Raw genomic sequence first — 15,865 nt, 5'->3', positions numbered from 1 at the left:
AAAACATCCAAGCAATGAAACTGTTAATCCAGCTAAGAATGATGCGTATTTCTCAGAGATGTCTTTCATTTCAAATCAACAACCAAAAGGTCTTATGATGGCGTTCTCATGGGTGCTAATGAGAGATGGACAGGTATTCAGCCCCCTCTTCCTCTTTGATTTTGTACGTTCGTGTACCTGACGCAGATCCTCAAAATCAAAGTTGCTGATGCGCTCACTGAAAATATGGGTGGTCTCCCCTCAGCGGTTTGCTCTGCAAGAAAGACAAGTGACAACGGCGCGGTGCTTTACATGGCGTTTTCTAGGCCAGTTCACCTGCTGTTGCGGATGTCAGATCCTTGAGCGTCACATAAATGTGATCTTTTCTGTAGCTGATTATGCAATGAATACAAAAGAGGTATCTGCAAACCGTGGAATTAATTTTGAGAGTTGGATAAAGACCTTAGAATAATAATGGCGCCTGCACAAGTCACCTGTAAAACCATTCTCTCGTAGGTGACATTAATTTCTTATCTACAAAGTCTTATTAGTGAATGTGTTATGTTTGTACCTCCAAGAAAATGAAATCATTTTCGTTTTTTCTTTTTTAGCAGTCTATTAAAATGTCAAGGTTTATCTTGACTGCTTCTTTTTAATGTAACTGTTTGGACCTAATTGAATTCCTAATATGTGATGTCACTTAGAATTCTGAAAGGGTCCAGTCATTTGGCCTGTAAAGATAGACTTGTTCAAATGAAAGGTATAACAAAAATATTATTTTACACAATGGCAGAAACATGGTCAACATAAGTTATTGTGACAATTTATTTTAAGATCTTTAAAGTGTGCAGACTAAGCTGATCTGTGCTTGCAATTCTCAAAGTACTAACTGAAGTGTTTTATAGGTAAAGATAACCTGTAACCATGTGTGAATGGTTGTTATGGTTGGAAATTCTAGAATTATAAAAATAAAATTAATCTTGAGTGTCAGAGTTTCACCCTCTTTTTGGAAAGCAATAAGAGCGAAAGTAATTTTTTACCTTCTCCTGGTGTTTTGCGTGGCGTTCTTTGCTCAACGGTGAGAATATGTCACATCCAAGTCACTGGGGCTTTATTAATGACTTTACTTCCTCCTTATAGATCTTTAAAAAAAGTACTGAAGATAGTACAGGTACGTCATCTAGGCTGAACCATTCTGGCGAGTAGACATGATGCGGAATTGAAGTTCTACAACCCCAGAGTTCCCTGGTGACTTTGCGGTTAAGGATCCAGCATTGTCACTGCTGTGGCTCGGGTTCGATCCCTGGCCTGGGAACTTCCACATGCAGTGGGTGCAGCCAAAAAAAAAAGAAAGGAAAAAAATAAATTAATAAAGTTCCATAACACTAATCCGAGAGTAAATCCTGTAATTCAGGGCTGACTCCTGTGTGAATAGCTTCATGTTATGATCTCATTCAGGGCAGCGAATGAATTATTAACAGATCATTGAAAATGCAGTAACATTTCGGTCCATTGTTATGCCTGCATTGTATACCAGCCCACCCAAAACAACATAATTATACGTTTAGAATCAATTGTGGCTCAATTTTTAAAAAACAAACATCTTCAAGGATGTAATGGTAGAAAGGTATTCGTTGTAAGAAACCCCAATTCCTGCATCTCTGACCACAAAACATATCTGATCATGGTATATAAAAAAATGTGTTGGAGAAATAAATCTGTTTCTGGGAGTCAAAAATTCAGTATACGTGGAGGGATTCTATCCTATCAACTTTTATCAACGGATGAAACATAAATCTTATGTATAAATAAATAAATGTATTGATAAATTTCCTCAGTTAACTTATCAACTGAAAAAAATTTTTGTGGCTGTAATTGACAAAACCCCCAACAATAGAAGCCGGAGTAAGTAGTTCTAGAGATAGACCGTTGCTGGCATGGGTTCAGTTATTCCAAAGACAGCAAAGGCAACTTTGTGATTCTTTATGCTCTTTCTTAAATGTTTGCAAGATGTTTGAGATGCTCGCTGAAGCTTCAGACATCGCATGTAGCAGAAAGAAAGAAAAAGGGAAAGGCAACAGCCATGTCAAGAAAGCTCAGATTTCCTAGGGGCGTTTATTGGAATCCCACCGTCTTCTGATGCATCTCGCTGAGCAGAGCTGGGTCACAGCCCGAGTCCCTGCTGAGGGAAGGAAGACAAAAGAGAAAGCGATTCTAAGTGGGGAGTAGGTCTGCCGCAGATTCTAATGTTCACCTTATTTATTGAGTCAAATTCTTTGTGTCTTACTTCGATTTATCCACCAAAATTTTCTATTGATCTTCCTGAGTAGCCACAAACAATGATACTCTATTTTTTGCCTCTGAAATTTAAAGTGGGAAACCACTGGATCCATGTCGTGTTTTTCTCCCAACAGTTAAGTAGTGGGGGGCTGGAGTGTGGCTCTAGGGAACACAGTGTGTCCGGTTTTGTGTCCCTCTTCTATATGTGAACACAGGTTTCTCTTCTTTGGGGGTGTTTTCCCATGTTGTTCCTTTTCATGTAATATTTTATTCATTTCGGAATCTAAGTTCATGAATGACGTTGGTCATACCGTTATTGCTGTATACGGAATTTAATACAAGTTTTGTTCGTAAAATAAAAAAATAAGTATTATTATTATTATAAAAATATTATTATTTATAGTTTTTATTATAATAAAAACAATAATAAATAAATGGTTTTGATTGATTCTCAGAGCATAGGCTATGGTAATGGCATAGATGAGTGTGTGTGTGTGTGTGTGTGTGTGTGTGAGTGTGTTCCTTTGTGTGTGAATAAATATATGTATATATAATTATATATATATATTCCTTTGCCCCAGATTTTTAATTAGGAAGCTGTTGATGCAAGAGACCTTTTGACCAAGCCTGAAGACTAATTGAAAAGTAGATGAGGCCGATAGCGGCGATGTCAAATGTTGTCTTTTCAGAAGCATCGATTATTCTGTCCATTGCAGATCCCTTCGCATTGATTGGGCGTCTCCAGGGAGGCCCAATGGCATCCTTCTCGGATACGATCTCTTACGGAAAACATGGCGTCCATGCCCTGAGACCCACAAGTTAATCGGGGGCCACAGTGGTGAACTCTGCAAGGCAGTGAAGTGTCAACAACCAGAAACGCTCTGTGGACACAGGTGCTACTCTCCTGAGGCTAAGGTGAGTCTTTTCAAACTAGTCAGTGAACTATGTTTTCCTGACTAAACACCCCAGGTGACATCCCTCGCTTCTCAAACCATGGCTTATGATAATTAGTAGTTCCCCTCGTCTAGCAAGAAGACCCCATGGAAAAGAAAAGATGCTTATACAAATCCTACCTTCCTCCTGAATGTTTTAGCCTTCTCACTTTCAACGTCTGCCCAGGAAAACTAGTTTATTGAAATGATAAGAAGCCTCCCGAACGTGTGTCTGCTTGAGTGACTTGAATTTTCTTTGCAGCAGATCCACTCAGCTACAAGTGGGTGTCTGTTGACGTGACACCAATGAGGACCTGTGAGTGGGCCCTTGCATGGTTTGTCAGATATACTTTTAAATTATGGCCATTTGCAGATTAATGTTCATATTAGTTGCAGTTTAGGAAGCAGATCAATAATACAGCCAGACAGAGGAGTTTGTAAATGGTTTTTATTGACAAACGATGCAGGAAATCCTTAGTTTGAAGATAGGATTTCACATAATGAAATAACCTTCCTATTTGTCAGCGACATCACACATGTAATGACTAAAGCTACTGCTAAATTCAAAAGAGTCACTGCAAAGGGACACAGTAATTAAGAAAGTGAGTTGTTGACGCAGTATGGATCAAAATACAAATTATGGTGGCTGACACTGGCTCAGTAGTAGTTATCATCTGAGAAATGTTATAAAACTAGGAGCTACTATCCTTTTGTTGACATTAGGCTCGAGAATTGTCACTATGCCTAAGTTTTCTATCATTTGGGGCCATTTAATGTGTGCTATCTGATGAATATACTTCCATAAAATGAAATTAACTCTAGGATGTCTGAGAGGAACAATGCTGGAATAAATTTTCCCATTAATAAGTTTCTCAAGAAGAAGGAACATTTTGACACATTAAACAAAGTCTGATTTTTATTTTAAGGATTAAGGACACACACAGATAGCATCAGTGAAAGAGAATAAAGGAAGTCAAAAATCTCAAGAGAAAATGTTTGTGAACTTCTGTTTGGGGTTAACGATGAATGCATATTTCCTGGGTGGGAGCTTGGAGAGAGGTGGGAAATAGACTTGTTGTGAGTCAACCCGGGGGGCTTGTTAAAGCACAGGTAGCAGGTCCCACCCCCAGAGTAAGTCTGGGGTAGAGCTTGAGAATCTGCCTTTCTAAAAAGTTCCCAGATGATGCCTCTGCTTCTGGCCCAGGGACCACACTTGGACCACCTCTAGACTACAGAGTTGCTTTGGGAAACCTGAGAACAAGGAACAGACTAACTATTGGAATATTAGCTATACCTCAGCTCAAGTTTTTAAAATATCCACGTATGTTTTCTGAGACGCCTAACTTGAATACCGAATTTTTTTTTAAAGAGACTTTTGAGATTTTCATTCAGAGGTGGGGGACTGTTCATTAAATAACAACAAAATTAATAATGAAAAAACAAAACTAGGTAGTGTGCACCCAAGAAGTTGCCAGCACTATGCCAACTCTTGGGCACGTGGCCAGTGACTTCTCTTCTAAAAAAATCTCAGGTCTAGGAGTTTTTATTTTTGCTCAGTGGGTTACTAATCTGACTTAGTATCCATGAGGATGCGGGTTCAATCCCTGGCCTCACTCAGTGGGCTAAAGACCAGTGTTGCCATGGGCAGCTGCAACCCCGATTTGAGCCCCAGCCTGGGAACTTCCATATGCTACACCTGTGGCCCTAAAGAGCAAAAGGAAAAAAAGCTCAAGTCCAATGTGAGAGTCCAATGTGCAATGTGATTACAAGGCAGAGATAATAGCTCCTTTTCCAGGAAGGGCCAAAGGTCTGTAAACATGGAAAAGAGCTAGTATTTTGGCCTGAGCAGATGAGTGGGTAGAAGAGGAATGGTGAGGCTTGTAGGAACAGATATGGTCAAAGGGTGGATTGGTTCCTGGACCCCCATGTAGTATTCGAGGAGCCCCGGGATACCAAACTCCAGGGATGCTCAAGTCCCTTGTATAAAATGGCACAGGACAGGTGGTCCACTTTAGCTGTGGGTTTAGCATCTGGGGATACGGAGGGTCGACTCAACTATCAGATTTACATCTTAGAGAACTATTAAAATATAGTACAGCAAGAGAAGGGAGAGATTTTCATCAGTCAAGAGGAAAACAATGTGTAAAGATATGGAAATACTGTGTGCTTTGGGGAAACTGCTTTATTTGTCAGTCCTTCCTCACATGGCCTCCCTTTCTTTCATCCTCAAAGCCTCTAGGGCTCATTCTAAATTACTGGAGACTGAATTTGAAGATTGAGAAATATTCTGTTTAGGAGGAGACCTCACAAGAGAAATAATTGCTTGAACATGTCCCCTTTGGGGACCCATCCATGATCTAAACCAGAGTGGGTTAGAAGGAAGACACAAGTTTCATACGACTGAAGGGGGTGAGAATGGCTTTGACCCTGAAAAGATGGAAGGGAACCAGATGCTGATGGCCCATCGCTAAATACATGCTGGAGTGAAAATTTCAAAAGGGGCTGATAAGTCTTAGAGAATCTTGTTGAAGGACAAGGCTCTCTGTGCTTCAGTGTCCAAACACACTCTGTGTGAACGACACCTTCGTGAATGCTCGATCATGAAGGAGGGCAAGAGTTTAGGTCATTGTCATGAGACAAGAGGAACGTATGTATTGTTTTACCCTGAAAGCAAAATTCACCAGCATGCCTAAATCCCAAACAAACGCATAGAGAAGAGTTTTTGCTTAACTCTTTAAAATGGGGTATAGTTTGAAAGTTTACTTGTCACACAGAATATGCCATCCCCCCAAAATCATGCAATTTATCCTCAGAATTAGACTAATGTTGCATCCTCATTGCTGATGACTAAATCTGACAAAGCAAATTCATTATAGTTGGTTTAACAGGGCCACCTGAGGAGCCACAGACGTAGACTTCTGCCCAATTTCTTTGCTCTTTGGTGAGCTTTTAAGAAATGAAATACTCAACTAGGCTTAAGACTTCGAGATTCCCTATTCCACTGCCCTTGCATTGAGCATGAATCAAATGTTGGTACAGGCTGGTAGCTGCAATGAACAGAAAGGAAAAAGAGAAGCACCTCTTAAATAGTGGTTGATTTTGCCTGCCGCAGGAAGCATCTATCTAATTAATGTAATGTAAGCCACGTATAGGTTCAACTAGTCATTGTTTCATTGTTACATTTACAGAGTGTCAGTCTCTCAGACCTCAAGCGAATATGCAAAATAATTATTTGATTGTTCAAGCACGTAATTTCTTCCACAGCTCCTGGGGAAAACACATTGTTAAAAGGGCTTTTCAAAATTAATCTCCATATAAATTTCCTCTTGTATATACGCGTATACATACATGGACACGTATAAATGTTGGACACTGTTGAGATTGCCTTGTCTGAAGATTGGGTTCATAAATAAGGGATCATATAAATTAGTATAAGGAAAAGGCAATGTATTAAAAAAAAATCAATGAGAGGCAGGTTTCCACAGATGTGGTGTTTTTAAATTAAGCAATCATTAAAATAAAAACATATATATGAAGAAAATTGTTCATTTACAATTCTAAATCGTCTTTACATTGGAAGCACTGACATGCAAAAGGTAATTCATATTTATAGAGTATTATAATAGCACACAAGGCACGGGCGAAGGCTAAAAGAAGCTACATTGTATCAAGTAGCATTGATAGAATTTGAATGATGCTGAGACAATGTATTCCTTGAAGCCTTTGAGTTTTTATCAGAAACAGGCCTCCTTTAGTCTCAGATCAAAGCCTTGTGAGGTAACAACTAGCTCACAGAAGATATGGCGGTATACTATTCTTAATTAAACTGATATTTTTTTACACTTGACTCCCCGCTTTCAGGTTTGCTGTCGTGGAACTCTCCACGACCCCCGACCTGGACACCGCTGCTGCGAAGAGAAGTACATCGCATTTGCCGCTAATGCAACCGGAGTTTGCTGTGGTGGCCGAATACGAGAGGCGCAACCAAACCACCAGTGCTGCTCGGGGTATTACGTTAGAATTCTCCCAGGTGAGACTCCTGTCCAGGTGTGCTCAGGTATCTTGGGAGCCAGAAAAAGCAGGCATGTGACTTATGTCAGAAAACTGTTCAAAGCCTCTCCCCACCAGAAACTGAACCAGTGGCCGGCTACAGATATCATTTCTCCTTTTTTTTTTTTTTTTTTGTCTTTTTGCCTTTTCTAGGGCCGCTCCTGCAGCACGTGGAGGTTCCCAGGCTAGGGGTCCAATTGGAGCTGTAGCCACCAGCCTAGCCAGAGCCACAGCAACATGGGATCTGAGCTGCGTCTGCGACCTACACCACAGCTCACAGCAATGCCGGATCCTTAACCCACTGAGCAAGGCCAGGGATTGAACCTGCAACCTCATGGTTCCTAGTCGGATTTGTTAACCACTGAGCCACGCCGGGAACTCCAGATATCATTTCTCCTTTAAGCTTTCTTGAAATAGAAGCAAGACTAAGTACAAAATAGAGAGGGAATACAAAGGATTTATTAGAGGTACTACGTAAAGAAATCTATCTGGATATCCGGATAACTCCCTTTTTTGTGACCTTATTTTATTCACATGGCTGAGTATTTCACCATAAACTCTGGAAAGCTGTTCCCTGCTGTCTCCACTTCTATCCTGAAGGATGCATGCATTGTTTCTAGAGGGAACCAAAGATTCCATTTTTCTGAGGCCAGCCCACTGCTGGCATCTCCTAACTGCTCCCGGTCTGACAGCGTAGGGGGTTGCAGCAGAGAGTATTTGCCAGCAATTTTGCCCCCCTCACCTTTTTTTTTTTTCCTTCTGTCTTACCAGCCAACTGAATAAGCCATTTTCCAAGTTCAACTGCACAAAACAATGTCCAGTGAATATAATTGAGAATGAAGGTAACGATTGGCACTTATAAAACAAGTTTCTGGCAGGCTCTGCATTAAAGGCTTTTCATATGATCTGATGCCAGACATATTTTTTTCACAACTGTAGGAGACTGGTATTTTGTCTTAAGTTTACACATAAGGAAAAAAGAGGTTCTGAGAGAATACATAACATGCCCAGATTCCCCTAGATGAGCGTGGAAGGGCTGAAATGCACACCTCGGTGTGTCTTTCCAAACTCCATGCTCTTGAGAGTGCTCTACCTAACAGGTGTTAACAGAGTCCCATTGTGGCAGAGCAGGATATGGATCCAACACTGTCTCCGTGAGGATGTGGGTTCGATTCTTAGTCTCGATCAGTGGGTTAAGGATCCGGCGGCGGCGTTGCCACAAGCTGCAGCACAGGTCACAGATGTGGCTTGGATCTGGTGCCACTGTGGCTGTGGTATAGGCTTCAGTTGCAGCTCAGATTCGACCCCTAGCCCAGGAACGTCCAGAGTCCATATGCAGCAGATGCGGCCAATAAAAAGGAAAAAAAAGAAGAAAACAAAAAGCGTTGGCATAGTTTTTTTTAATGACTATTCCAGAATTCTAAAAATCTTCGTTACTATCCATTATCATGTATTCTGGAAAAGGCATTAAGAATACAGATTTTTTTCTTCTTTCTGCCTAGTTTAATGCCTGTGTCTTCCTGAAAAGCATAGAAAATGGGTATGAGAGAAAGAGAAGAAAGTGTGTGGATGCCCGAGAAAAGCTGACGGCTTTGCGACGTCTAGTTTAACAGGAAATGTATGCCAAGCCGGTATTTAATGCGTGGGTTGTTCGGTGGACCTTGTGTTTGCTATAAATATATCCATCTAAAATATCTCAGTTGAGAAATCATCTCACCCCCATCACTTTTGCAAAACGTTGGAGCAAAAAGGGAGGGTGAAGTGATGAAATACGGTGCAGCTTTATTCGAGGCAGGAGTCCTCTCTTCTTCATAATTTTCCCTTAAAATTAATAGAATATCTGCCTTCATAGAAGTACAGTTATTTCTGATTCTCACTCATAAATGCTTTCGTAAGTGAATAACTATCAGCTGGCCTGAGTAAGAAAACAATGGTGATGGGACGAAGGATTTTGTAGAAAAGCTTTAACTTCTTTATCCTACAAATTGTAGTGTTAGGCATTCCATGAAACACTGTCCAAAAGCTTACTCTCTCAAAATAATTGACATCTGGGGAGTTTTCAACTATATTTCACATCTTCCCCCTGTTGCAGAAAACATTGCCTTGAAAATGATAATTACGTAGGTGAGGTGGAAATTTTCTGTTGCCTCACCCTCTCCATCCTTCAGACCGCTGGGTAGCGTTAGGCTTTTCTCTAAGTCTAGTGGAGAATGAAATAATCATGTTTTCATTTCTAAGTCACAGGGAAGTTTTTGATAAGTCATGGTTTGCACTTAGCCATTCCAGCTCTGAAAAATATCCTCCCTGCCTCAGAATTGATGAAAGACACTTGGTGGCATCTGTCACAGCTCTGAATACTTAGGAGATTTTCCTGTCACCTTTCTTAATTCTATCACAGATTTTGATCTAAGAAAACGTTTTTTCTATTTGCAAACAAAATTCAACATTTTTTTCCAAAAGCAAAATGTCATGGAAGCCCAAAGGTCACTTACTGATATTACACAAAATTTTTTTTTTTTTTTGCTTTTTAGGGCCACACCCACAGCATATGGAGGTTCCTAGGCTAGGAGTTGAATAGGAGCTGCTGCTGCCAGCCACAGCCACAGCCACAGCAACACAGGATCCGAGCCTTGTCTGCAACCTACACCACAGCTCACGGCAATGCCAGCTCCTTAACCCACTGAGCAAGGCCAGGGATTGAACCCGCAACCCCATGGTTCCTAGTCAGATTCGCTTCCACTGCACAACGGGAACGCCAACACAGAACTTCTTAATAAGTCACTTTTAAAAGAATTTTTTTAAACCTCCATGTTCTCCCTCAGGCCTTGAGCATTTTAATATCCACCAAACTGTTGAGCAGGGCTCACATTTGGATGTCTTTTAAGTGGTTCGTTTTTCACAGGATTAGAATGCCTCCTTTGGTGTCAAGGGGAAAAAAAAAAATGCCATCTTAAGGGAAAATCAAAGAGAGTGTTTTGCTCCAATCATTCATCTCAATGGACCGAAATGAAGAGATTATATTGTGAGCTCTGTCTTCAGCCAAGGGTCTTTATTAACTAGTGTAACACCGGCTACCTCAAGAACGAAAGCTTGGTGACCCCAGACCATCTTGTATTTCAGTGTAATTAAAATTCAGTCAGCAGTCTGCCAGTTCAAGGCTGAGACAGGTAGAGGCATTTTGATATTTCTAGATAAGTCGGGCATATTGGTGAACAAGATTGACTTCATTTTCGTCACACCTTTCCTCCACAGAACCCCGTCACAAAGGAAGGAATGCTTTTTCCACTCCTTTTTTTTTTCTAAATATGCTAATGACCTCAAGCGAGATGTTAATGTGGGTCATTGTTTGATAAGAATAACAATTAACTGTGAAGACTGCGTGGTAGCTTTTAGAGAGAAAACATTTTCAAGCCTGTCGCGAAATAGATTCATTTTGAGAGGTTAATGAGAAGGCGACTGATCCTTGTATCTTATGTCTAATAGCCCTTTTCTGAGAGGAAAAAAAAATCAGTGGAACGTCTCATTGATGCAATCCACATGTCTTTTTATGAGGCCTTTTCTTTTGTCAGTAACTAAATAAAATTCGGAGGGATTCAGGAAAATATGAATAAAATATCCAATTGATTTTTTTTTTACCCAAAAGTAGCTTTGTTTAAAAAAAAAAATTGGTTTTCCCCAATGTCGATGTGTACAGTTTCCTCTAAGCCTGCCATGGTCCTAAGTGATGTTTAATTAACTGATGCTGCCCCCTGGACCATGTGACACATATAGTAAAGTTTGCCAACAAGAAACACTGTATTTTCAGCTGTAGAGATTTAAGAAGGATGGAAAGTACGTTGCAGACCAGACAGGAGAATCCATTCACCCAGAGAAATGTACCAAAGACTAACTTCTCTGTTCACAGGAAGCTCTTTTCTCCTTCATTGGCCTCCAGTAGAATCATCGTGAAACATTAACCAAGTTCCCTTCTACTCTTAGATACCATGTTACAGGAGCCTTTCAAAGACTGTGTGTCCCCTGCATGCTAGGAATTCATATCTTGAGAGAAAACTGAGAATGCCTTGTACCACTCCTGGCTATTTCCTCTGGAGAAATGAAGCCTTGTATTGACACAAAACCCCGCACACGAATGTTTATATCAGCTCTATTCATAATTTCCAAAAACTAGAAATGGTCCGTAAGTCCCTCAGTGGGTAACTAGACAAACTCTGGTAAAACCACACACAGGAATACTGTGCAGCCATTAAATGAAACAAGCTGTTGAGATAGTCCGAAACAGCATTATGCTGAGCGAAAGAAACCAGTCTCGAAAAGTTACACATTTTAAGATGACATTTGTATGACATGAAACCAAGCAGAACCTTGCAGGATGTGCCCTGGTCCAAAAGCCCCCTTGGGTCCTCATTTCTTGTTTGTGGAAAAAGACTTTAGTCTCCCAGTCCTCCTGTGAGTTCCAAAGACCAGACCTTTGCAGTTACTAAGTAGGGAAGTGAAGGAATGCAGAAACAAAGGAAAAGTAGTTAAATGAAGAAAAGTAATGACAATAATTCAGCAATAATGCAAGAGTCCTAGTTGCCCCCAAAGGTATATACATAACAGTTTGATGGATATCTTTAAGTTGTTCTTGAGGAACTAAGATCCACCCCGCTCACCCCCATAACCCCACCCAAGTGGAGCATGGTGACTGAATGCCTGAGCATAAGCACGTAGACCCAGACTGGTTGAAACCAGAACATTGATGATTTGCGGGTGCCTTGAAACATCACTCTTGTTACCAATTAATCAGAAGACAGTCATGTACCCTGCAAACCTCATTCAAATGTTGCCCCTAAAAACCTTTCCCTAAAACCATCAGGGAGTTTGGGTCTTTTGACCATGAGCCACCCACACTCTTTGCTTGGCATCCTGCAATGAAGAATGCTGTGCTTACCTTCGCCACAATCCAAGGTCCGTAAACTGGCTTTGCTGCATGGCAGGCAGGTAGACCCAAAGCTCAGTCCGGTAACAGACATGTATGTAAAGATGAGTCACAGAGATGGAGGACAAATCAGTGACTGCCAAGAGAACAGAAGGATGGAGAGAGAGTGACGATAAAGCATTAGCATGAAGGAGCATAAAACTCTTTTGTATTCTGATGATATTTCTGTGGTAAAATTCGCAGAACTGTGCATCCCAAGCTGGTCAGTTTTACTGGATGATATCTTTTCAAATAAATTCTGCTAAAAGGAGCACACCTTAGACTTCTATCTCCATTTTTACAAGTAGGAAAAATGAGACGTGGCAACATGACCAAGATCAGAATTTCCATGAGTAAATATTATATTGAGCCCTTTATTATGTAAAGCCCTTATATATCATGTGTTATGATAATGTGATGACTTCATATGTGTAATATATTTTTATGCTATCTTGATAGAAACGAAAGCAAACAAATATATCTGCATTCAATTACCTTGAAAATTCCTATTAAAAAAAAAACAAGCAGAAAGTGATCTCATGAGACCTTCTTACCTTTTCCACCTCTGGAAGCTGCCCACATTCATTGGCTATGGCCCCCTTCCATCTTCCAGGCCTGCAATGGCCAGCGGAGCCTTTCTCACATCGTGCCGTCGAACTTAATTCCATCTGCTTTATGAATTTCCCTTTGCCATAGACCTTAACATATCCACAGGTTCCAAGGATTAGGACGTGTGCATCTTTGGAAGGCTATACTTTGCTTACCACACTAAGGTTTGTGTTAAATAATTACAAGAATTAAGAGTGCATTTCTGTAAACTGTTGGGACATAACTGTCCCAAGTCAACACAAAGAGATTCTCTAAGTGTGAATGCCAGAGATATATGAAAAACTGCCAAGCTTATATCTGTTACTCTAAATTAAGTAGCTGTCTTGGGGATTGGAGATAAGATGATATTAGGGTTGAGAACTACAGGGAAATCAGAAAGCACAATCTTGTTAATGCCCCTTAAGTCTTAGTGTTATATACGAGTTATTTGTCTTTTCAGATGGAATGACTAATGTGTTAGGTATAGGGGGTAAGAAGTACTTTCTGGAGGCATGTAGATGCAATGGCCCACGGTTATTCAAGAGCACCTTTTTTTTTTTTTCCCACTGTACAGCAAGGGGGTCAGGTTATCCTTACATGTATACATTACAATTACATTTTCCCCCCAGACTTTCTTCTGTTGCAACATGAGTATCTAGACAAGGTTCTCAATGCTATTCAGCAGGATCTCCTTGTAAATCTATTCTAAGTTGTGTCTGATAAGCCCAAGCTCCCGATCCCTCCCACTCCCTCCCCCTCCCATCAGGCAGCCACAAGTCTCTTCTCCAAGTCCATGATTTTCTTTTCTGAGGAGATGTTCATTTGTGCTGGATATTAGATTCCAGTTATAAGTGATCAAGAGCACCTTTTTTCAAAAAATACATTTTGAGACATTTTCAAGGACATAACCAGATTTATAGAGACCTTTAAGGGTCTAGCCTCTTCTAGGAATCCTGTAAGTGAACTATCTTTACCCCAGAGACAGATTCAGGATCTGAAATGTGGTCACAGAAGCCTCAGGTCATAGGTACCATCATCGAATTATAGACTGGGAATTCTTCTGGGAGTTCCAGAAAGAGACTTTAGGGTGCCCATTTAGTAATGGCATCCCATTCTTTTATAGAGTGGATCTTCTCCCAACAAATGCACTGGGGTTGGGATTACTAAACAGAAAAGTGTGTGGATTCAAGAGAGAACAGAGAAAGTCAAAGGCAGAGTCTGAAAAGTATTTGCAGTTTCTCCCATTGAGACATTCGGGATATTCCTAGGAAGGAATGATGGAAAAGTGATAGGGTTTATGGTAGATGATGTTGCCTAATGAAACCTTCTATTGTTACAGTTGCATGGATAGTTCTCTCTTTTGTGTTGAGGGTAGTTACGGATTGACAGGAGCAACTGCTTGTGCAGAGGGGGTGATCTGTCACCATTTGTTCTTTTCCTTTTTCGGTTCTGTCTCTCTAGCTAAAGTAGAGCAAGTATTTTTCTTTTTTCCCTGAATTTAGGTCATCTTTTTCTTTCTTTTTAAAGAAATTTTCTTAGAGTATAGTTGACCTGCAATGTTGTGTTAGTTTCAGGTGTACAGCAAAGTGAATCCGTTGTACATAGACACTTGTCCATCCTTTTTCAGATTCTTTTCCCCCCTACACCACCACAAAGTAGAGTATTGAGTAGATTTCCCTGTGCTGTACAGTCCGCGTTACCCATTCATTCCATGTATAGTAGAGTGTATATCCCAATCCCAACCTCCCAATTTATCTCTCACCCCAGCATGTTCATTTTGGCAACCCTGAGTTTGGTTTCGAAATCTTTGAGTCTGTTTCTGTTTTGTGGAAAAGTTCCTTTATATCATTTTTTAAAAATTCCACATACTGGTTATTTCATTTGATATTTGTCTTTCTCTGTTTGATTTATTTCACTTAGTATGATAATCTCTAGGTCCATCCATGTTGCTATAAATGACATTTCATTCATTATTGTGGCCAGGTAATATTCCATTGTGTATATACATAGCACATCTTCTTTATCCAGTCCTCTGTTGGATATTTAGGTTGCTTCTGTGTCTTGGCTATTATAAATAGTGCTGCAATGAAGATAGGGGTGCATGTATCTTTTTGAATTGTGGTTTTCTTCGGATATGTACCCAGGAGTGGGATTGCAGGATCATAAGGTAACTCTTTATTTAGTTTTTTGACGAACCTCCATACTGTTCTCTGTAGTGGTTTACATCCCCGCCAACAGTGAAGAGGGGTCTCTTTTCTCAACACCCTTCCCAACATTTATTTATAGATTTTTGAGCAAGATTTTTCCTAATGTCCCTTTTACTTACAGTATAGATGGTTGTTTGGGGATAGACTGGACATAGAGCTCTCCTTGTTCTTGGATTATCTAATTGCTTATTCTGAAAAGCTATTGATTTGGTCTGATTTTTTTTTTCCCTTTTTTCTAAGACAAAGTATCTTCCAAGGATCAGCAAACCCTTGTAATTTAGAGAGGAGAGACAGTCTGCTCTCCTCTTTTCTGTTTGGGGGGAAGTTTTGGTATCTTCTTCACTTCTTTTGAGACCAGAGTAGTCCTAGAAGGCAGTAGTTAACCAGTCTCTGAAACTGGGCATGGAATTGTGTTTCCCTGTTTATGGAGCTGGAGTTTTTTTTAACATATATCATTGTTTTTTTGGCTACAGTTGCAGTACGTGGAAGTTCCTAGGCCAGGGATGGAAGTAGAGCTACAGCTGGGCCCTGCGCCACAGCCACCAGATCCAAATGATCATGGCATCACCAGATCCAAGCCACATCTGTGCCCTGGGCTTCGGCTTGCAGCAATGCAGGATCCCGAATCCACTGGGTGAGGTCAGGGATCAAACCCACATCCTCACAGGGACAGTGTTTGGTCCTTAAGCCGCTGAGCCACAACGGACTCCAACACATATCATTTTAACCATTTTTAGGTGCGCACCTCAGTGGCATTAAACTCACTCCCATTGTTGTATAACCGTCATCACCACCACCTCCAGCACCTTTTTCTCTTCCCAAACTGAAATTCTGCACCCATTAAACATGAACTCTCTCCTGGCCCTCACCCC

General features: G+C 40.6%; 1 protein-coding gene across 1 annotated transcript in view; it reads left to right on the top strand.

Annotated features, from left to right (window-relative positions):
* The window catches only part of USH2A (usherin), an 837,868-nt gene that overhangs the window by 589,681 nt on the left and 232,322 nt on the right, over window positions 1-15,865 (top strand). The window contains exons 49-50 of the mRNA XM_021064292.2: window positions 2,976-3,174; window positions 7,053-7,221. Coding sequence (XP_020919951.2) covers window positions 2,976-3,174; window positions 7,053-7,221 — 368 coding nt within the window. The remainder of the gene's footprint in view (window positions 1-2,975; window positions 3,175-7,052; window positions 7,222-15,865) is intronic.

This window comes from Sus scrofa, chromosome 10 (genome assembly GCF_054392235.1).
Source record: "Sus scrofa isolate SSC_HxYL_T2T_F1_AM1 chromosome 10, Sscrofa_HxYL_maternal_Yorkshire_Landrace_v2.0, whole genome shotgun sequence".
Lineage (NCBI taxonomy): Eukaryota > Metazoa > Chordata > Mammalia > Artiodactyla > Suidae > Sus > Sus scrofa.
This window is presented reverse-complemented; position numbering and strand designations above follow the sequence as displayed.